This window comes from Phyllopteryx taeniolatus, chromosome 18, assembly GCF_024500385.1.
Source record: "Phyllopteryx taeniolatus isolate TA_2022b chromosome 18, UOR_Ptae_1.2, whole genome shotgun sequence".
Lineage (NCBI taxonomy): Eukaryota > Metazoa > Chordata > Actinopteri > Syngnathiformes > Syngnathidae > Phyllopteryx > Phyllopteryx taeniolatus.
This window is the reverse complement of record NC_084519.1, coordinates 14,995,675-15,018,798: the sequence shown is the minus strand read 5'-3', so window position 1 is coordinate 15,018,798 and position 23,124 is coordinate 14,995,675. Positions and strand designations below refer to the sequence as shown.

The window sequence follows — 23,124 nt, the reverse complement described above, 5'->3', positions numbered from 1 at the left end:
AACTGGCATAGCATTGGATAAGTAGGCCCAGAGGCCTACAAACCTGTTTTGATGGCATGGGAGCATCCGGTGCACCCTGCGCTGAAAGCGCACCCCCTGCTGGTGACGGGGGGTATGGCTCTGCAGGTGTAGCCGCCCATGCCGCAGGCGGCCCCGTAACATGGTGACGCCATCGAGTTGCAGCAGGCCGGGTGAGGCACGCCCGAGGTGTGGGTGACGCGGGGGCCAGGCGGCAGCTTAGAGGCCGTCGTCCGGCTGGGGCACAAGGTGGGTGGTGCAAAGTTCAGAGACCGTGGAGCGAGTGTCGCCGACATCGCCGTGTGGGCCGGCGGCGGGTGTGGGGCGATGTGGACGTAGTAGCACAGGCAGGGATGGGGGCTGAGGGTGAGCGTCGGGTGGGAGTGCGTCAGGGACTGCGTGGTCACCAGGCACTCGTGTTTAACGGGGGTGCCCCCCGAGCCCAGGGAGCCACGGTCGCCCGACTCGGGGTGGCTCAGGAAGAAGGCCAGGCGGTGGCAGTACTCCACAGAGTCCTGAGGGGGGCAGCAGTAGCAGGGGCTCAGCTCAGTTTCCAGCTGCTCTTCCTTCACGTTCTTGAGGGAGTAGCCTAACATGCTCCGGGACTGGTAGCCCGGTTTGGCCAGAACGTGGTTGCCGGACTCCCACTCCACTTTGGGCTCAAAGTCGGCCTTCTCCTTGCAGGCTCTGCAGCTGCAGTGCATGAGGGAGGCCTTCACCGGAGCCTCTTTTTGCTTTTGGAAGCACTCTTTGTGTTTGACTCTGGGGGGCTGTTTTTGAGTCTGGATCAGGGCAGGTGTCTTGCAGTCCGACGTGGTGGTAGCGGTAGGTACGGTCTTGACACGTTGCTTAGACACAGCAGATGAGCTGGTCAACTTCAGCAGGGCGGCAGCGTTGAGTCCGGCCAGTCGCCTTGGCGTCGGCGTATCCAGAATCTCCAAACTCAAGGCTCGATTCACGTCTACTCTGGTGCTCCTGGCTTTGTTGACCTTTTTGGACAATTGGTCAAATTTACGGGACGGGCACGGTTTAGAGACGGTCCATCGGGAGGCCTTCGGAGGTGCCGCTACATCCCGGGAACCTCCTCCATTGACGGGTTCCTCCTGGTGTCTTTTGGCCAACTTGGCTGCCAGTTGGAAGTCGGTGGCTCTTTCCAGGAGCAGACTATTGACGGCCTCGGCGTTGAGGGAGGCCAGGCGTCGCTTGCGGGGTTGCGAAATGTGAGTGCTTGAAAACATTGATTTGACTTTAGATGCTAACTTGGCCTCGGCTTGCTTCCCTTTCCTGGACTTGTCTTTGAGAGATCTCTCTTCAGCCTTCTTTCGGATGCTTTCCTCCAACCTCGTGAGGAGGACGTGGCAGCTGAGGCCCTCTCCAAGCCTCCCTCGCAGAGGATACAATTTCCTGTCCCACTTCTTTTCCTCCGCTTTACTGGCCCTCTTGTCCTTCATCGCTTTGTCATTTTTCCTTCGCCGGGTGACCTCGCCGATCTTCTTTGTCCGGCCAAAGCGGAGGGCACGCTCGGCCTGGTCCCCGCCCATAGCGTCGCCGTGTGGCCGCGGAGGGTGGCGGTCCCGGCCGGAACCCTTAAGCCTGGTGTGGGTCATCACATGCTTCTGGAGGCAGCCTGGAGGTGAGAGGACGACAGGAATGTGGTCACTGTCAAAGAGAATGACATTTCCAAAGCTTTTCATTGAGGACTCTGACATATTGAGGTGATAATCGGGTCGAAACAAATCATTTTCACATTGTTTTGGATATGACAAGAAAGGACCCCGTTGGAAGACAGTCAGAGTCAATTGCACTTAACATAGCCAAAGACCTGGTCCCCTTTTATATGTTGGAAGAGCAGTGATTTATCCACGTTTGAAACTTTTAACCCGAGACGTGCTTCCAAGCCCCAAGTATTTTGCAGAAGTTGTGGTGCCTCACCTGTACACCAGCTTCTTCTCTGTAAGAACATAATCATTAATATGTACCGTGGTATTAGCGTTGGCTACTTCCCACCGGCCAAGTTTAGCAATACAGCAGATGTTAAATGGGTTGGGCAATGGGCCAAAGCGGCGCTTCGGAGCAGGACTGATGTTGAGTGTGGCATTGAGTCGTGACCGTTAACAATTATCCTTTTCTCGTTCCGGACTTAAACGCATAAGATCCAAACAAGTGACGACTGACGAGAGCCTTTGATTTGCATTTGAAACACATCTGACTCATTTGTTGAGGGCGTAATATTTATGATGTTGTCATCACTCTTAATGTGTCAAGAAAAGAGAAATAAATCAAAACCTGAGCGTGAGAAAAAGAAAACGAGGTGCTGTGCCACAAGCTAATCGGGAACATCACAAAAGAACTGACAGGGGAGAACATGCAGGCTCCGAGATTCGAACCCAGGGCCTCAGGATTGCAAGGAACGGCCAACAATGAGGCACTCTACAGCAGCCATTTTCGGGGCGTATGTATAAGCTGGCTGGCTGACCGCATGTAGCAATTGCGCCGAATAACCGCTGATGCAGACAAAGGCACTCAAGTTTTTATATAGTGAGGCAGGGGCGACTCATGCCGGGGCCGAGGTGAGTCACTGGGCGCCGTTTTACCCATGATCCCTCCAAAACAAGGAAAGAAATCAGGAAAACTGAAATGGTGAAAACTCATTCAACACTATAGCTCCACAATTGAGTATTACATAGTCTGTCTGAGCATTATTTCATCCATTATCTTCAAACATGCATCATGTATGTATCGCAATCATCCTTCTTACAACCTGTATACTTGAGACGGTAGAGACGAGCTAATCAAGGCCTACCGAGCTGCGTCACGCGGCATTAACAGCGCAAGTCACGGCTGACAGTCGCGGTGACAGCGTGAAAGAAAGGAAACCCACGCAGACCTGCTTCCATAAATACTCGTAGATGAGGGACGGACATCGGAGTTAATGACACCCCAGGAGGGAAGAGGCCTCGTAATAATAACACAAAAACGGTTTTCTTTTGATGGCGACTGTTTGACTCTGGAATGGAGTTATTTTCTTTTTAAATGATTTCCAAACAGACTGATGATTTCCATGCACTTTAAACCATACAATTTAATCCAAGGAACGCCTGCACGATCTAATAAGATAACTCTCGCTGTTTGATTGACACTATCTGTATTGTATTATATTAATTCAACAATCTGCGTTATTACTGCAGCACACTGACAGCTCAATATTTGAACCCTTTTGTAGCTAAATTAGTCAAGAAAATTATTAGCTATCCATAGGTCATGAGGGACTTTTTGGTTTGAGGTGTCGCTTTCAAAGTGTGAGGCGGAAGGTACACGTTTTCCAACACGACTCACAAATGGTAAAATTTTTTCCCAAAATAATCTACTTTGTTTTACACGACATTTTATTTTGAACCTAATTTGTGACGACACAATTCTCTATTAGGATCACCTCTATTGATCCTATTTACATGAGGTGTTGTATTCAAGTGAAGAGTTCAAAACGCAACACCTACAAGCAGACTGCCAATCACCGCCAATCACGGCATCGTTCCGTAAGTGTGTTTCCGAACACCGCAAAACCGAATAAATATGTAAAACTCGTCAAAAGTTGAGTTGAGTTGTATTTTACAGTTTATTTTGATTTACAGTGGGTATGGAAAAGGCACAGATCTGGACAAGGTTACAAAAAAGATTCTGCTGCACTTAAGGTTCCTAAGAGCACAGTGGCCTCCATAATCCTGAAATGGAAGACGTTTGGGACGACCAGAACCCTTCCTAGAGCTGGCCGTCTGCCCAAACAGAGCAATTGGGGGAGAAGAGCCTTGGTGAGAGAGGTAAAGAAGAACCCAAAGATTGCTGTGGCTGAGGTCCAGAGATGCAGTCGGGAGATGGGAGAAAGTTCTAGAAAGTCAACCAACACTGCAGCCCTCCACCAGTCGGGGCTTTATGGCAGAGTGGCCCGACGGAATCATCTCCTCAGTGCAAGACGCATGAAAGCCCGCATGGAGTTTGCTAAAAAACACCTGAAGGACTCCAAGATGGTGAGAAATAAGATTCTCTGGTCAGATGAGGCCAAGATAGAACTTTTGGGCCTGAATTCTAAGCGGTATGTGTGGAGAAAACCAGGCACTGCTCATCACCTGTCTCAACAGTGAAGCATGGTGGTGGCAGCATCATGTTGTGGGGGTGTTTTTCAACTGCAGGGACAGGGAGACCGGTTGCAATTGTAGGAAAGATGAATGCGGCAAAGTACAGGGATATCCTATACGAAAACCTTCTCCAGAGTGCTCAAGACCTCAGACTGGGCTGAAGGTTCACCTTCCAACAAGACAAAGACCCTAAGCACACAGCTAAAATACCGAAGGAGTGGCTTCAGAACAACTCCGTGACTGTTCTTGATTGGCCCACCCAGAGCCCTGACTTAAACCCAATTAAGCATCTCTGTAAAGACCTGAAAATGGCTGTCCACCAACGTTCACCATCCAACCTGACAGAACTGGAGAGGATCTGCAAGGAGGAATGGCTTATGATCCCCAAATCCAGGTGTGAAATACTTGCTACATCATTCCCCAAAAAGACTCATTAGGCTGTATTAGGTCAAAAGGGTGCTTCGACTAAATACTGAGCAAAGGGTCTGAATACTGATGCCTGTGTGTTATTTCCGTTTGTCTTTTTTAATAAATCTGCAAACATTTAAACAATTCCGTTTGTTTCTGTCAATATGGGGTGCTGTATGTACATTAATGAGGGGGGAAAAAGAACTTAAACTATTTTAGCAAATTGCTGCAATATAACAAAGAGCGAAATATTTAAGGGGGGTCTGAATACTTTCCATACCCACTGTATATTTAGTGTTTAAGTTAAGGGGTCAGTTCAAGAAATTGTAGTTCTAGTACACTCACCTGTCATTAATTTTTACTCACAAAGCATAATACTGCACACACAATTCCAGTGTCATTTTAGTGTTATATATAGTGTATGTTTTTGAACCAAACTATTTTCTTGAAGTTGACTAGTTTTGCATTAAAATGACCTGAAAGAACATCTTTTAAGACCTTTTCAATAAAGTCCCATTGTTTTCCCAATGGGACTCCCAAATTGTTTTTTTCCAAATGATATATTGATATGACACTACATTATTTTCTATAAGGAACATTCTTTTTCTTTTTTTAGTTTTCCAGCACCTCGTACAAATATATATAATTTTAATCATTTACATGACACAACTGTACATTATTTACTTTTTCACACTCTAGAAGCACCTTATACAAACACACCCGTGTTATCACACTGCAACTTCGGAAAGCAGACTGAAATTGTTGTTGTTGTTGTTGTTTGCATGTTTTATGCCATCCAATGACAAAGACAGACAGACAAGCCAAAAGGCGTTGGCATGTTTGATGTTCTGGGAGATTAAAAAAAAAAAAAAAAAAAAAAAAGCTTGTAAAGAATTCCAAGTTTTGTTTCCCCTCACACACACTTGAACGCACCACAGGCAAACCACATTACACTGCTACTGTACATGCACGCTCTCATCCATACGTGCATGCATGCATGTACAGTAAATGTGCAGTAATAACACAGTCGAAAGGGTGGGATACAGTAAAGCTTGACGGAGCTCGCCCATGTGAAGAGGCTCTAAATATGGCTTGGGGGAGGGAGGTGAGGTAAGAAGGTGGTGGTGTTGGTGGTGGCGCGGACAAAAGCAAAATAAAAGGCACCCCCTCCCTTCTTTTCCTCCCTTGCCGATCCGATCTGGTTTTCTAACCGGATTCCTCATTAGCGACACGGCAGCGGACACGATCGAGCGCCTCGCCAACGGAGCCGACAGCAAATCAGCTCCGGCAGATTCCCCCCGCCCCCCTCCTCGATAAATACATGACATTTTTCAACAAATTCTCCGCGGCTCTCTCACCCAAGTTGGCGACGACCGCGATCGAGGCGACAACTTACCGCCGCACTTCCTGCTGCCTTGCCGGTGGGCGGGTGGTGGGGTGGGGGGTTGCGGGGGGCGTCGAGAGCCTGCGCCCGGGAGCGAGGCGAAGGAACCGGACTGGTGCGATGATGGCACGGCCCCCCTGACTGGGAGAGCTGGGGAGGAGTGGAGGACGCTCGGTGGCGTTGTGGACGTGCGCGTGCACGAGTGTGTTCTTCCTGGTTGCTCGTTGAAGCAAACTATTCAAAAAAATTGAGACCAGTTTTGTGCACATTCACAGGCAAACATCCAAATATTTTGACAATGTTTACAGTGGCATTTAAAAAAAAACAAAAAAAAAAACGAACGGAATCTAAATTGACACCAATTTGGTCAGGCAAACTGTAGGAGGTTTATTAAAAAGAATGTTTTTGAGCTAGTTGGAACCATGCTTAGATATGAATATTTGGTTATGGAATGTCCACAAAGCAAACTGAATCCAAAACGAGACCAGTTTTGTGGCTTTCCTGACAACTAATAAGCAAAATTTAGCGCATTTGTTAAAAAGAAGAAGAAGAAAAAAATCAGGTTCTAAATGAACCACACACGGTTAGATGTAAGTATTTTAACAGTGGGATTTCCCAAAAGCAAATTGAATCTGAATTGAGACCAGTTATGTGGCTTTTTGCCCCTGTTAACAGGCAATCCAACCAACAGAATTTAGCAGATTTGTTAAAAAAATACATTTTTGGGTGTCTTTTCCCTGAATTATCAGTCAAAATTTAGCAGGTGTATTCAAAAGGAAAAAAATGCTAGTCACCATACAAAAACTGGCATTTCCCAAAAGCTAATTGCATCTGTATTGAGACCAGTTTTGTGACTTTTCCCTTCAATGAACAAGCAGAATTGATCAGGTTTATTAAAAAAAAATAATAATCAAATAAAATCTTAACCATCCAAACATTGGAATGTTTTTTTCCGAAAGCAGATTGAATCTGAATTAAGACCAATTTACACGTGTATTTTTTATTTTATTTTTTTGGGTCTAGGTATAAATGAGTACTAAAAAAAGGCAAAAGGATGTAATAATGCTACTTATGATAGTGTGGCCAAACGTGACGAATAGTGGAACAAGCAGCTTGGACTGCTTTGTACAGCCACAAAATCAATAATCAATACTGGCTCTTTCACTGTTACCATACTGACTAATCACACACACACACAAAATCATCATCATTTCTAAACGTCGATCAGATCAGATCATTGAACACCCAACCATGCCAAAGCTGTATTGCAATGTATTAAGTATCAATTTAACATGAACTGTAACAAGCGTAAAACAAAACAAACCCCCCAAAATATATAAAAATAACGTTTAAACTGCTTTTACCGCCACTTTCAGCAGAAAAATAAACGCCAACGTAATGAAGTGAAAAGGATAGCTCAAGTGAGACCAGAAGAAGCTGAGCTCAGTTCCAAGGTGTTTCTGTGGGTGTTCTCTTGTTTTGGCTACAGAGGAATCACACGGTCGGCAGCTAGGAGTTTGCCAAAAACATTCCGCCGTTGCAAGGAAAGCAGAAACAAAAATGGAAACCAAAATCAAATACATTTTCTAAAATAGCGATTGTCCCGCTAATAAAGCACAAATTAGTGGCCATGTGCCAGTCATCCATTGAGACAAAAAAAAAAAAAAAGCGTCCCTTCGCCTTACAGGAAAAAAAAAAATAAATCATCTCATTTTGTAAATGCTATTCAATAGTTTTAACTACTGCTAACCAAAACAGCAGCACCTACTGCACTACATAGTCTTTGTCTCGGCAGAATTAGCTGAAACTAGTTCCTTCCACAAAAGATCTTAGGTTGTGCACATCTTAAAGATTAGTGTTCCATTAGAACCACATTTATTTAAAAGTGCCATATTTTACCAAACCAACTTTTTCTAGTGTTTGGGATGCAATATTGGCTCTATGGCGCGTCAGTAAACATGTGAAATAGGAATTTAAAATCGTCCACACATTCCTGAGTTCCAGACGTTTTTCTGCCGAGAGGCCCGAAGTCAGGTCATTTGAATTTCTCGAGCTTATCTACGTCACTAGCGAAGATCTCCGCCTACCTCTCCGCTCCCGAGCCAGCGCTGTCAACCTAACAAATCTGCGCTCTCACAAGTGGGTCTTCTGCACGGAGGCAGCCAATCAGAGGAAAGGGGGTGGTCTTAGCCAAATATGGACAAAGCGGATACAAAACTGGGTCAAACAGAAGTAGCGGTCAGAGGGGCGTTTTCTGAAGACTCGTATACGACAAAACCAAAGTGTTTTTTTTTTGTTTTTTGTTTTTATTAAATTAACACTTTTATACTAAGTCCATGTTAGAGAATCACTCTATGGTGGTCTAAATAGGCAAAATATGGGACATGTCCTCTTTGCGACATTTAGCATTCCAATGGAAACATATTTGGTGACAGAAGTGCAAAAATCCAACACGTAGCGCACTGTGAACTACTTCTCTTTGCGGCATTGAAGATGATAATTAGTTATTCAGAGACCGTGTCCTTAGCAATGACTGGCGGTCCAGTTAAATCATATTCGGCGACAGGGCTCAAACATTTATTTCGATAGAGTAAAAAGACTGGATTAATAGACTGAGTGCAACTATGTTCTCTTAACGGCAAGTCCGTCATTCACTCATTCACAGACTCATTAGTGGTCCTCATTCTACGCTGGCAGAGGTCCACCGATAATTGCTCTGGCTCAATTATTAGTATTGCTTATTGAGGTTAATACAGCAGGTGCCACTAATTAAAATGCTGGCGTGTGACATTTATGACTCTTAAGTAGCGGCAAGGGGTGCTGGGGCGGGGCCCAAAGACATAATGTAGCATGTTGGTAATGTAAAAAAAATATATATATATTTTTGATATGTTAAAAAAATATATATGTAAAAAGGGTCAACTACAATAAAGTGCCTTAGAAAGGTCTATGTAACATATACAAGTTTATTTTAATGATAAAAACAATTCTCATTTTGGAAGTGTATTTATAGTTAATTTAACTGTGATTAATAATTCATTTTTACCCGATCCCTTTCTTTTTTGCATTTTTTTTCTGGAAAAAATAATTGTGGCAATATTAAGGTGCGTCACTTAGTCATAGTGGTGTCCACCTTTTTACTATAAATGTCGACAAATATTTTAATAATGTCAATAAATACAAAATGTCACATGTACAGTGGTGTCTTGAGATACGAGACACCTTGACTTATGAGTTTTTCGAGATACAAGCTGTCGCTCGGGCAATTTTTTCTTGTCTTGAGATACGAGCAAACATTTGAGATACTAAAATTGGAGCTATTTTAGAGCCTCACTACTAGGTGACAGTAGCAAACATCACGGCATCAATTCACATTGGTTTCCTTGCAATGGAAGGACAACACCAGTTGGTGGCAGTAAAGCACCAGTCAACCGGTTTGCCAAGCGCCAATAAACTCCACAGAAGAAGAACAAGCACGGACAATACATTAGGTACAGTTTTGTGCCCACATTTTCTGTCTTTGCAGGGTTTGTGGAGAACTTAAGTTATTACTGTGTGGTTTTATACAGTTCGCAACATCAATACCGTTGAATGCAATTTTCCTTTTGAAAAAGAAAAGAAACCGCTGTAAAGGTAAAAACATTTTACTTTTTTAAAATGTATTTAAAACAAATCAACTATCCAATGTGATAAATGTACTAAAATGCATCCATCCATCCATCCATTTTCTGAGCCGCTTCTCCTCACTAGGGTCGCGGGTGTGCTGGTGCCTATCCCAGCTGTCATCGGGCAGGAGGCGGGGTACACCCTGAACTGGTTGCCAGCCAATCGCAGGGCACATACGAACAAACAACCATTCGCACTCACAGTCATGCCTACGGGCAATTTAGAGTCTCCAATTAATGCATGTTTTTGGGATGTGGGAGGAAACCGGAGTACCCGGAGAAAACCCACGCAGGCACGGGGAGAACATGCAAACTCCACACAGGTGGGGCCAGGGATTGAACCCGGGTCCTCAGAACTGTGAGGCTGACGCTCTAACCAGTCGGCCACCGTGCCGCCTGTACTAAAATGCATTACATCTAATTTAGTAATGTTGATTAAAAACTGTCAAACTACAGCAACAAATATTACAAGAATCTTGATAATGTAAATGCTGAATCAAAGAACGGCGTGGGTGTATTTCATATTCAATTTTGATCTTAAAAGTGGATCTTGTGTATATTACAAAATCAATATATTGATTTTTACATGGCGAGTACAAGGAATTTCTATCATCACCCTGTTAATAGACAAGTGAATCATATCATCCCGCCACCATAAAAAACACCTTGAGCACTGTATGCGTTCATCATCTGATTTATCAGTGATGTCATGATGGCATCATCCCCTCGTGGTCTCATTGCATTCATGACCTAATTATCAACTACTAGCGTTTACGGGTTAGGGATCATGGCAATTCATTTGTCTATAATTACACACACACACACACGCACAGGCTCTAAATACATATCAGAACATTAAAAAAATACTTGCAGGGGGTCCGTTTGCTCCGTGCTGTCATTGCGCCAGTCTACCTGCGAGTGTGTGCGATCACTGAACCACTGTTGCACTTTAATGCGAGCGTACATTGTGTTTATGTTCCCTCTAAGGCCCCCCCAATGAGTCACACGCTGAGAGCAAAACACAGCCTGGAGGTTAAAAAATAAAAAGGCTACGGACATAAGAGAAATAAAGTGTCTTATTAAGATGTTAAGTCACCGCCAGTAGGGAGTCCATTTATGCTCCTCCAGCTTTATGATGGAACCCATAGGACTCGATATTTAACGTCAAGGTAACTGTGTGTACGTCGTTTAGGACCCAGCATTATTCATGTACTTTAACAGACACTTAAGGTCCTGGAAACATATTTCCTCTTATTGTGGTCCTTACTAGTCGAGGCCTGATTGATCCCACTGTTGATATTGATCAATACCAGTGCAGTGGGATTGATACTCTGGTTTCTTTCATGTATGAGGCTTTTGGGTCATTTAGTTTGCACTTAATGACCCTGTAAAGTGAATTCAGAGATGTATTTATTAATACGTTATATACATGTTTGAAGATAATTGTTGAAAACGTGAAAAGACTGAGAATCATATCGTATTCAATTGTGGAAATATAGCATTAATTTATTTCTCATTATTTCAGTTTTCCTGATTTTTCGGCAATGTGGCTTTCGAGTTCCATGTTGTTGGCCTTGAATGCGCTCATGTCATGCAGAGAAGGCAGAAAACCAATGTGATAGCCAGCGTGTTGACAGGGGCTTTGCGCTGGTATGGCTGCTTTAGAGTGCCTCGTTGTTGCAGCATGGACTATCCTCGCGATGACCCGGTGGGATATAGTCCAGCTGCTCTCGTATTTTCGCAGCTCAAACATTCAGTTATGTATCGGCATAAGAAAGATGCTCGACAAAGTAGCATTCATTTTTTCCAGGTCGTGGAAGTGGTATTTGATTGACAGTTGAGAGGGGCGTGGTTTGCACATAGTCAGCAAACATGCCCACAGCTTTTGACAACAACTGGATTTTTTTTTTTTACAATTTTTGAAGCCTCATTTTATAGTTGTATAAACATTTACTGCAGGATTCTATTCTCAATGTTTATAGCTTATATAAACGTCCTTGTCCCTTTTTTGGTCTTGGAAAGAGTACAATAAATCCAAGTAAGTCCTATTCTAGCTCAAATTACTATTGCACAGCTTGGAAAAATACGTGAAACTTTTTTGGTCCAATAATTAGTCTTACAGCTTGACTTGAATCATGCATGGTTCCGATATTGCTTCAGTTTTGTAGCCTTCACAATTCACATTTACAGCTTACCGGTACAATAAATCAAACAATGTAGCTCAAGCAAAATAAATGGATTTCTAGAGAGAGAGTTTTGATGCCCCCCACCCACCAATTTATACTCTTGACACTTGAGCTTTACAGCATACGTGGACCATTTTTGGTCCTTTAAGAAGTGAAATGACATAACTGAACTCTTGTACGACTGGGTTCCAATGTGTTGTTGTTGGGTTTTTTTCCAACATGCATTTTTGTACATTTACTGCAGGATTCGATTTTTTTCTTTTTTTGTGTTTTTCTAACTCTGACACCTGTAGCCTTCTGTTTGGGAACACACCTGTACTTTCTGGGGGTACCATAAATCCGATAATGTAGTTTGAGTGTCATCAATTCTTTTGTCACGGTTCCATTATTTTTGTCCATTTGTATACCCTCGACACTTGACTTTTACAGCACACTGTTACCATTTTCGGGCCATGTAAAATGGTACAATAATCCAAAGATTAGTCCTAGTGGCTACACTATGGACTCCCTTCGCATTTCCGACATATGGGATTTTACGGGATAGTACGGACTAATGAGCCTCATTTCGCTCCATTACTGCAATGTTTGCACTTTACTGGTGGAGGAAAATGTGTGTGAAGCCGCCGCTGCTGGTGGGGGTGCACTGGGATAACAAACAAGTCCCAGACTACCACTCCCTGGGAATCTCTTCCACCCTGACGATTTACAGTCATATTATTAATAATATGACAGGATTATGCGTCTGAAAACGTCCTCGGGACATGACTTTGTTAAGAGGCCCGCGACGAGAGGAGATAACATCGGAGGACTTACCGCGATGGAGTTGAGCCTCGCAGCCGTTTCAAGCTCCTTGGCGCGAGGGTCCAGCCGGCCGGGGGCACCGCTTCCCAATAATCCGATCCAACGAGCCCTCTTCCGCTCGATCGATCGATTTTTCGAACTTCGTCTTTCCAACAACTCGGAGCTCGGGTCAACGGCGCTTCCACCACTTCCAGCGATCCCAGGAACCGCCAGCCCAGCTCGGCCAGCTCGGCTCGCTTGTAGCCGCTACACGGAGCCTCTCGCGGCCAGCGTGCGGAACAACAGCCCGGGCGGCAGACAGCCAGGCTCCGCCGGAATCCGAATGTGAAAAAGTCTCCGGGCTGGTGCGTGATTCCTGGCTCCCCCTCCCCTAATGTTCAGAAAGAAGAAGGTGAAGAAGAAGAAGGGACGTCTACATCCTACTCGCGCGCCGCCGGAGCATGTGATGGCAACATGGTTAGCCTTTTAAAGGGGTATCCACGCGTGACGAGACCGTGGGGTTGGCGCACGACCCGCCCTGGTAACTTCGCAGGAGGGCGCCACTGTGACGTCACTGGACCCGAGTCCTTGTGTACTTACTCCACCTGTGTGCATGTCACTTTTCCACCTTTTGTTTGGGTGAAATAAGGTGTGTCAAGCCAAGGCACACATTTTACATGAAAAAAAAAAAATCGAACGTGGTGGCACGGTGCCCTACTGGTTAGCACATCTGCCTCACAGTTCTGAGCACCATGGTTCAAGTCCAGCCTCATCTGTTTGGAGTTTGCATGAGTTTTCTCCGGGTACTCCGGTTTCCTCCCACATCCCCAAAAAGCTCCTCTTAGCTCCTCAGTATGGCACTCATACTGTATTAGTCATTCTTCGCAGAGGATAAAGAATATACTGTTTGCTGTGGCGTAATTGACATGGCTGATGGGTGACAAAGCACAGAGCCACAGTTTTTTCATATGGGCGATATTACCCCCCATTTGAATCTTAGTTTTAACAAAAATAAGGTGTACATTTTTTTTTTGACTGTCATCCAAGTTAAAAAGAAGTTATGGCTTTGAATGCGAGTCTGATTAAAGTCATCTGCCACCGACTGATTCCTTTACGTTACGACTATAAAGTGAGACCATTTTCCACCAATTACGACACCTTTCAAAATCCAATATCAGCTGCGCAAAGATCTGAAACCTTGCTAATGTTTCAGTCCAAGAAATCTAGCAACAAAAACCTCACTCTATTTCTCCAGGTTCTCGATAGATAATTATCGGCGGCTAAGCTGCCAAAAGCTCCATCCCCGACGTTCCATTTTCCCCATTTACTGCCCGTGTAGGGCTTATCGTTAATCACACACTCACACGCATACACACTGGGATTCACCATTAAGCTGAATCAGGATGCAGGGAGTTCAGTTGCGCTAACGAATAGAAAGATGATGCACGAGCAGTGGGAAAAGGGACAAGCTGGAACATGATCCGGTCCTCTGTCAACATCACGAGACCCCTGCGTCCCAATATGGTTGCTCCACTGTTAAGCCCATCATTCAGATTTCGCATGATGGGAAAAAATAGAGTGGAACCTCTCAGGTCCAACTCAACTTGTTCCTCCTCCGATGTGTTAGGATTTCAAAAACCTTTTTTTCTCCCGCAGGAAAAAACAAAAACAAAAAAACGGAAATAATCAGTTTCCGTAAAGTTAGACAAAATTCATTACTGTCGTACAAGTGTGGAGGAAAAAAAAATACTAACAGTCTATCTTAATTTCCCATCTTCTCTTAACAGCCCTTAACGGCTCTTTCTATTGTGATTAGTGTCACCCAAAAAGCTAAATACTATAAATCACTGATGGTGTCGTGGCACATTTGCCTGACTTCAGTGCAGCTGGCATGGGTTCAGTTGACGCTCAGAGACGGTGTGAATGAATGAATTATTCCCTAGATGGTCGTTGAACAGCGTTTTAAGGTACACATTTTGCTACTGCATTAGCATTGGTTCGTGATAGACCGGTGCGTTTCCACTTTCGTACAAATTCAGTTGATGTTGCCACCATTGAAAGGGAAGTAAACCTAGGTCCCCCTAAATTACCTAACTTAAGATAACACAGTAGTAAAAATCATAATTGCAGGAAATATTTCCATGAAAAACACTCCTAGCCCCAAAAATGTAAAAACAATCCGATGAAAAACAGTATGGCGCTAATTGAGCATGGCTTCTTGCGTGCTGTGACCACGTATTCTTACCCCGCTGTGAAAACTAGTTCATTGTGCGTTGTTCGTAATCTCCAAATGACCGTTGTAAACCAAGGACCCCTGTACTGTGTAATGCAGTGCAATAAACGGTATGAATGAATGAATGGTCTATCTGGCTTGTACGTAGCATTAAGGCTGATATATTGTGTAATGCTAGGCCCAGCCTTCCTGTAGATTTAAAGAGCTTTTGATGTCTGCTCTTCAATCATAAGGTTGTTGCAGCTACGGACTAGTGACAGCACGAATCGAATTCATGAAGTGATTGATTACAAAACTAAGCGGCAAGCAAGTGTTGTAAATTCACATTTGTAAGCGTACTTAAAGTCAGTCAGTAGAATTAAAAAAAAACAAAAAACAATGACATGTCACTGCCTTAAATCAAACCCGAATGAAGCTCTCGCCGGTCTCTGGGTGACGCTTTCGAAAAGCTCAGAGGTAAAATGTAATGACGCCCAACCCTCAAAGGTTTCCAGCGTGATTTTTGTTTTGCCGTTTGTATAATGAGCGCTACCAATCAGCCAATCGGCAAGCTCCCAGCGCCTCTGCGGATTCCATAACAAGTGTTTGGTCTCGGATGGAGAGAGGCGGATTCTCTCAAAATCGCGCACCCGTCTCGCTTAAATTCAATAATGCTCAGATTTTCCTTCCACCTCCTGGTCTTGAGAGTCTAAATTTCTTGCGTGGGCCTTGTGGGTAATGTCTCCCTCATCATCTGCATCATTCAGACCAGGGTCTCCTCGGGCAAGACGTTTGAGTTGTTTTTTCTGGGATTGGCCACGGCCAACCTGGAAGAGATTGTCTTCGTCAACATCTATGACTTTGTCATCCTTCAGAGGTCCTACTCTGTCTGGGACGCGTGGCTGTGCCGTTCGCTGAAGTTCTTGATGGTGTTGGGGGAAATCAGCGGCATCCTCTTCACTGTCCTCATCAGCGACTACTGCTACCAGAAGCTCAGAGACGCCAACAAGAGGGTCCACCTTGCCATCTACCTGGATAACATCCGTGCTGCCTGGAAGGCAATCGGGTTTTGCGTTGGTATCTCTATGCTCTTGAGTGCCCCCATTTTTGTCGTGAAACTGCAAGGCCGGGGAACCATACTTCGAACCACACAGGATGCTGGCCGGATTTCTTTCTATGCAGCAACGACCTCTGTCCGACGATTAACCGCATTTACAAGTATGCCTTCATCCTGCTGTGCTACGTGCTGCTTCTGGCCGTCGTCACGCTTACAAGCTGCTTCATCGTCGCCGTGCTGCTCGGACCAAGGACCGCAGTTAAGACTGTCGCTAGCGTGTGTGGCTCCACCCAGATTGAGAGAAGGCGTAAGGTTCGGAGGCTCCGCGATGGCTTTGTTTCAGGTAGACTGGACTCTCTATCTGATTTTGCAAATGATTTTCAACGCCACTGACTTTCTATTTTGGATAGAACTGGAGTTCTTTATTACCACGTCCTACATGTCCATCAGTCCATACGTGTTTGGGATAGCTAAAAGCTTATTCGCCATTAAGAACTTTTGGAAAAAGTAGTATCTTTGGTGTTTTTTGTTTTTAAGACTTAATAAAACCTGGGTGTTCCAGGCAGACTGGACTATCTATCTGGTCTTCCCGATGACTTTCAACCCCACCAATGTTGCCTTTTGAGCAGGACTTGAGTTCTTCATAAGCCACATCCTCCACCTCCATACGGGTACGTGATCAGAAATGGCTTGGTCTCTGTCAAAAACTTAAAAGAAAAGGTAGTTTCTAGATGTTCTTCTTCTTCACTATCGAGACTGTAAAGAAAAAAAACCTGAAGAATTTTTAAACAGAAGGCTCTCCACCATTTGTAAGGTCCATTGTGACCCAAAAAAACGTTTAGTTTATCCATCGGAATTGAATGGGTACCTTGTGATGGAATCGGCGGTTGTGTAGTGTTAAACCTAACTGGCAATGCAGTCCAGTTCAATGCAAATGTCAAAAGTGCATTTACTGTATACGGCTTGTCCCTTTTTCCGTTTAAAAAAAAAACAAAACAGTACATTATAATGCTCAACGCTCTCAAGGAGGGTTTGTTGCAGGGCTTTTGTAACACGCGCCGTTTGTTTTATTTGCCTAATAAATATTAAAGTGGCCGCGCGACATATTGATAAAATGTGTTACTTCTGGAGTTGTCACCCTTTGCCCGACCCACATTTAGCCCCAACCACCCCGTCCACATTTTGTATTTTTGCTCTTAAACTTTCACTAGATCATCACACTATCTCCTGTATGTATGTAAAGTCAATCAATTTGAACTGAAAATAGTAGAGAACAATGCAACTTGTAATTGTTGATGTCAAGCAATTAAAACACATGTTGCTGGTTAGCTTGTGTTGTTAATTAACCGCTCGGCAAAGCAAGAACATACACAAGCGGGCCATCATCACACTCTCAGTCAACGAGCTCCTACCCAGATAGAGAGCTTTGAATGAAGATTTCATACTTCCTTGACATCGATAAACTCTTACTTCAACATTTATTAACAACATTCTTGAAGACCCCTTAAAATGTCTCCACAAAGGGGTGCAAATTCCCCATACAAACGCCAATAATTTACATGTCAGTAGAAAACCATTTCATTTTTCTTGGGAGCGGCATTGCCACCCCCACAGAAATGCAGCCCTGTGCGGCCACACATATTGCACATACCAGAAACTGCCACTGCCTCAAATACTCCTATAATTTAATTATAAGTTTTTAGACATATTTGGAACAGAACAGTTTCATGTGTTTCATTCATGTTTTATAGGCCTGAATGGACCTGCAATTTTGCAAATGTTGGAGGTTTTCAGATTGCTGTTGCCACATGGGCTTATCTAGAACACATGCAGTTTCAAGTATAAATTTATACACTATTTACTTTATAGGTCATGTTAAATTTCCTCCAGTTTTCCACTGTATGGCCATTTTTATCATAATCTTGATTCACAGTTGTTCTTAACCATCATACAAGTGCAAACATAAGGTATCATTGATTTAAATCACCAATTTTTTAAAACGAGGAACTTATTATTATTTTTTTTAATGTGTTGGTGTTTCACAGCTGTTTGTTTATGCTATCAAATGGGATTATCTTGTTAGGCTCATTCTAACATTGTCAAGAACCCAAAAAATAGACTCGGGAAATGAATTTACGAGTCACATCGCGCTAGCTTGCGTGACTTCACAAGACAAATTGAACACTTTGTGCGACATGTAAACTATGTTTTCCACCCGGAACATTGGTGAGATTGCACATTTTACGAACTTCAAGCCGTTTTAAAACAGATTCCTGAGTCACGTTAAACTAGCGCTGGTGTTTAATTTGTAGACAGTGCAGCCATTTTATCACAACAAAGCCAAAAACATTGCTTTTGAAAATTTTAAAAAAATTAGTCGACTTGAGTTCCCCCCCCATGTGTTAGCACAGTTGAGGAGTTTATTTTTTTTTTTGTGCCATAAAATTGATTATCTTCGAATGTTGAAACTCACAAAGCCACTTGTAATTGCATACGGTACCGTATACAGTAGCCGCCATGTTGTCCCAACCTAGTCACCCGACCAATGGCGAACCACCAGTGTCTCATTGAAATCGCAAAAAGTCGCTTAGTCTTCACTACGGCTCATTTTGTACCACACACAGTCGCTCTACCAAGTAAGTTTCCATTATTATTCACGGTTGTATAAAAATAACGATTGGGGGTTACATTTTGGCGACTTCAGTTGACTTCGATTGAGGACTAAGGAGCGTGCTCATTGGCTACTGGGGAGCCGTGGCGCCAAGATGTGACGTAACAGCCCCACTTCCCAACGTCTGTTGTGTGTGCGCGTGTACGTGCGTCGCCGAGTCCGAGCAGGTAGGTAACAACCGCGACGACGAACAAGTCTCGGGGAACCTTTTGTGGACAACTTGGCGGAGTTTTCGTTGTTTATTTACGTCGGGACCGGACCGGGAGGCGGAAGAAAGAGAAACAATCTCCCGCTTTCCTCACGCTGGCTAAGCGATGATCACGCGCTATTGGTGGAGGAGAAGGGCTGGGGGGTGATACTGTGCATGCGCCTTCTTGGCTCGTTGGCGTGGACGCGCACAGGGTCGATCGATGCAAAGGAGAGACCGAGCCCGTCTGGCCTGGCTTTGGCGTGGCTCCCTCCGGCCTCCATTATTTGCGACTTTGCCTCGACGAAGCAACAGTTTTAAGGAGTGTTTGCGACCCCTTTCTCTCTCCGACACTCCACCGGCCCACGTTGGCTGACACGGCCGCCACCGAGGCCACGAGGCGGGCCTGCCGGAGCGGAGAGGTGAGGCGTTTGAGGAAACTGCAACTTTCCCAACTTGGTGAGTGGCGGCCTGCCTAAGCCCTCTTTCTCCATCTCCCTCAATTTCCACTCAATTTAACTTCCCTTTATCGACATTGCAACGGTTTCGAGAAAGCACTTGAGGGTATAAACATAGTGCCGACGTGCCTTTTGATAGCGATTAACACCTCTGTGTGTGTAGCTTTATGGCGTTGTCGACCTGCCCCCCCCCCTACTAAACGCGACGTTAATTGAATGTAATGTTGTGTTTAATTCCACGCGATGCACACACTCGTGGCGTTTTTTTTATTGTGTTTATTCCGAGTTGAAAGAGCACGGGATTCTTGCCCCGGCTGTGTCAGCCATGTCTTCCACGCGGAGACGCCGAGCTGCCATTGGTCGGTCACGCCGACGAGGTCTAACTGGCACCGGGAAAGTCAAAGTCCACTTTTCCCGGTGACGGTTGGAACCAGAAAGAGCAACGAAAACGTTTAAAAACATAACACGCGTGATGTCTAGCTGTTTTTAGTCACGAGTGTTTTGATGGGTGTGATCTATTACCGCGTGTTAAACTGGCTCACGTTCCTTTATTTCTTCTTTTTTTGCAATTAGAGACCAAGACCTCCTTAAAATGCTTAAAGCTACCTATAATAAAAGTCGAAACCGTAAATATATTCCAAACTATAATCCCAAAACACTGTAATGTCGTTTCATTGACAGTCAGTCACCGTTTACTTTCTGTTTGGCCATTTTTTTCACGTTTTCGACAACATATACATATATTTTGCAAAGAGAAAAACAAACTGCCACTAGAATGTTGAAGATGTTCACGGTTAGTGGAGTGTGTTTTGATGGGTGTGATTTGTTAAACCAGCTCACATTCACCAATATGGTCCATTTTGAGGGAAATATTCATTATCATTTCCCCGGAAACCCATCTCCTAATCTTCATTTTTTTCCTCCAAATCGATACTTTTGGTCAGTGCGTCTGTTATTTTAAAAACAACCAAAAAACTAAGTATTGCTCGATCTAAAGGGTTAAAAATGGCTAGCTCTCTTTGATGATGCAATGTTAATGGCTCAACAAAGTTTTTTTTTTGTATCTCCTGAAAAGCGATGGTTTTAGAGATGCAAGGATTCTGTCCGACACCAGCGATATGAAGCGATTCTATTAGGTGATAGATTTGCATATGTTTAAACTGGGCATGTGCCGGTATCAGATTCTGACGCTATAACTGTGAACAAAAATTCTGCCGGTTCACGGTGTCACTGTATTGTGATTCCAGCTCTAAAATGTATTGTTTTGAAATGTTTGGGTACAACAATGTTTCTTTTTCACTGAACTGCTTTTGGCCATGCTTGTTAGCTAGTTATTTCCCTTGGTAGCGAGTCTGTAGTATTTATTTCACCAGTTGTAGACACGGGAACTCTTGTGGCTGGTTGCAAATGTTCATTTCAAGGCAGCGTTATAGTAATATGATATTAACGTTACCTTAAATTTGTCAAACAGTAATGGGTGGCACTCTTGTAACTGTGATATCCTTTCTGTACCAAGCTGTGCTACCCTCACTGACTGTTTGCACAAGCAATGGGAGGCATGTGCACAAGGCAAAATGGGCAAAGATGACTTGCCGTAGATGGTTGGAACGTGGCCCCTTGTCTTCTGTTTGTGAAAAGCTAACTAAACATATTATTTTGTTTTTCCTGGAGTGGAGAAAATTTGTCTGAACACCCCCCCGCCCCCCTCCATCTTTGTTGTTTTGAATTCCAGCCTAGGGGCCAACAGAAGCTATGCGCCGCAGCTTTAACGACTGTTTACTTTACCACTGTAATCCATATGTTCTTTTCATATAGGTTGAAGTGAATCCAGTGATGCCCGCTACACACTCCGAACCCGTATGCACGGAGAACCAGCGTGATGAGGAGGGGCTCACAGCTAACGCCCCCCCCTCAGGTCCCGTCACCGCTGTCCCTTCTGCCACGCCTCCTTCTCCCACCACCGCCGTCTCCATGTCGAGTAACGACGACGGTGTGACGGCCCTCCACTCCCCCGCTGAGGCCAGCCCGGCCAAGCCCGCCACGGCGTCACCCACCGTCTCGGGGACGAGCCCGGCCGGCTCGCACATCGCCTCTGCGTCGGACTCGGCGGCGTACGCCGTGAGCATCACGAAATTGGCGGTTGCGGATTTCGTCCGCCCGCACCCGGATGACGAGCTCCCCAACACGCTGACGTGCAAAGGCGTGTGCGTGACGCTGGAGAACGGCCGCGTGTGGAAGCAGTTCCACAACTGCGTCACGGAGATGATCCTCACCAAACAGGGCCGCCGCATGTTCCCGTACTGCCGCTACCGACTGGCCGGACTGGACCCGGACCGGCGCTACGGCCTGGTGCTCTCCGTCGTACCGTCGGACAAGTACAAGTACCGCTGGAACTCGCCCAATTGGGAGGCGGTGGGCCCGGCAGAGCACCAGGCACAGGTTCCGGCGCGGGCTTTTCCTCACCACTACTCGTTGTGTCGCGGCTCGGACCTCATGGGCGGCATGATGTCCTTCTACAAACTCAAAGTGACCAACAACCCCCAAGACCTAGAGGGCCACATCGTCCTCACCTCCATGCACCGCTACATCCCCCAGCTCCACGTCATCCCCCTTCCCGACGACATCACACCCCCGCTGGTCATGGGACCGGAGAGCTTGACGTTCACCTTCCCGCAGACAGAATTCATGGCGGTTACCACCTACCAGAATTTTCTCATCACCCAGCTGAAGATCAACCACAATCCTTTTGCCAAGGGCTTCAGGGAGGACCGGGCCGTACCCCGTTTGGGCGGCACCCTAGCGGAGATGCTGCAGTTCGTTATGGTTCCACCTGAGGAGCAACCAGAAAGCAAAGCTCTAGATCAAAGGTAATAGTTTTGGTTAGCCTCTCTTTGTCGAATAGTAATAACTGGTTAACGTGTATCGTTTTCATCCTAATATTTTTCTGGATGGAACCATTTACATCCACCAAGGAGCAGAATTAAAGAACTCCTACACAGGGTCATCAGTGCTTACTACGTCGTGTTTTTTAGTGATTGTTTTATATTTGTGGCCTTCATACAACTATTTACTGTAGGACTTTACTGCTGCATTAGAGTAAGTTAGTAATAGACCACAGCACGCTCAGACTTGCGTACAAATTCAATTTAAATCACCAGCGTAGGAACGGAATTCTGACGCAAAATCCATTTCATCTCTGTGTTAACATTTAGCAAGGTTAGGATATTAAAATGTAATAGGTCATCCATAAACTTGCTGAGGGTCCCAAGCAAAGGGAGACTCGCTTAAAATGTGGTGCAGATCATGGACTTTTGGATTTTTGAACATTTTCCTCAAATTTCTTCATGGATAATGGTGATTTTTAATCAATAATTTTTTAAAGATGTCTGCTGAACAATACCACAAATGATTTACTAGGCCCATTTTGTAGCGGAAATTGCAATATAGCCATCGATCTATGTTGTACATTGAAAGTTTGGACTTCTTCAGACTGTCTCATATCTGAAAGAGGACATACAGTATGTGTAAACATTGGGGTAGTACCAGTACATCAATAAGTAAAAGAGAAGGCGGTTCTGGAGGCCATTGTCAATAATGCTTGAAAAATGAGGTTGTTATAAAACATTAGTTAGCTACACACTTTTAACTAGTGCTAAACGATATATTGTTTTATCATCGTTATCGCGATGTGCGCATGCACAACAGTCACATCGCAAAGTCCTGCCGATGTAAGGGGCAAAATAACTTGCGTACCCTCATGCACTGTGCGCATCATCCCACCAATCACAATCATTTATTTGTCACTCCCATCTGTAGTTTACTGCAAAAGTGTCACGTAAAACATACAATTGAAAACAAGGCATGTCTGCAAAGCTTAGTGCTAGCATACAGCGATAAGAAAAGATAGACGTGCTAATAAGATTAGCGCCAACGTTACGGTAAATTATAGCCCTTCAAACAACATA

At 44.6% G+C, this 23,124-nt stretch overlaps 3 protein-coding genes across 9 annotated transcripts in view; 2 read left to right on the top strand and 1 right to left on the bottom strand.

Moving 5' to 3' along the window:
• Nucleotides 1–18,441, bottom strand: part of LOC133468124 (bromo adjacent homology domain-containing 1 protein) — a 25,541-nt gene extending 7,100 nt beyond the window's left edge. Inside the window, exons 1-4 of one of the 3 annotated variants that reach the window (XM_061753618.1) lie at nt 18,317–18,441; nt 12,608–12,965; nt 5,956–6,177; nt 44–1,645 (exon numbers count right to left, since the gene is read on the bottom strand). In XM_061753618.1, coding sequence (XP_061609602.1) covers nt 44–1,625 — 1,582 coding nt within the window. In that variant the 5' untranslated portion in view covers nt 1,626–1,645; nt 5,956–6,177; nt 12,608–12,965; nt 18,317–18,441. Of the gene's footprint in view, nt 1–43; nt 1,646–5,917; nt 6,178–12,607; nt 13,410–18,316 lie in introns of those variants that run through there. The other 2 variants (XM_061753619.1, XM_061753620.1) reach the window with 2 other exon arrangements.
• Nucleotides 15,333–17,171, top strand: LOC133468428 (uncharacterized). The gene is given in 3 exon segments (XM_061754319.1): nt 15,333–15,914; nt 15,917–16,166; nt 16,168–17,171. Coding segments are annotated over 3 exon segments (894 nt in total). The 5' UTR covers nt 15,333–15,457; the 3' UTR covers nt 16,355–17,171.
• The window catches only part of magl (MAX dimerization protein MGA-like), an 18,174-nt gene continuing 13,440 nt past the window's right edge, over nt 18,391–23,124 (top strand). For 2 of the 5 annotated variants that reach the window (XM_061753611.1, XM_061753606.1), the window contains exons 1-2: nt 18,568–19,160; nt 20,975–22,026. In XM_061753611.1, the coding sequence (XP_061609595.1) occupies nt 20,993–22,026 (1,034 nt within the window). In that variant the 5' untranslated portion in view covers nt 18,568–19,160; nt 20,975–20,992. Of the gene's footprint in view, nt 18,480–18,532; nt 19,161–20,974; nt 22,027–23,124 lie in introns of those variants that run through there. The other 3 variants (XM_061753609.1, XM_061753608.1, XM_061753610.1) reach the window with 3 other exon arrangements.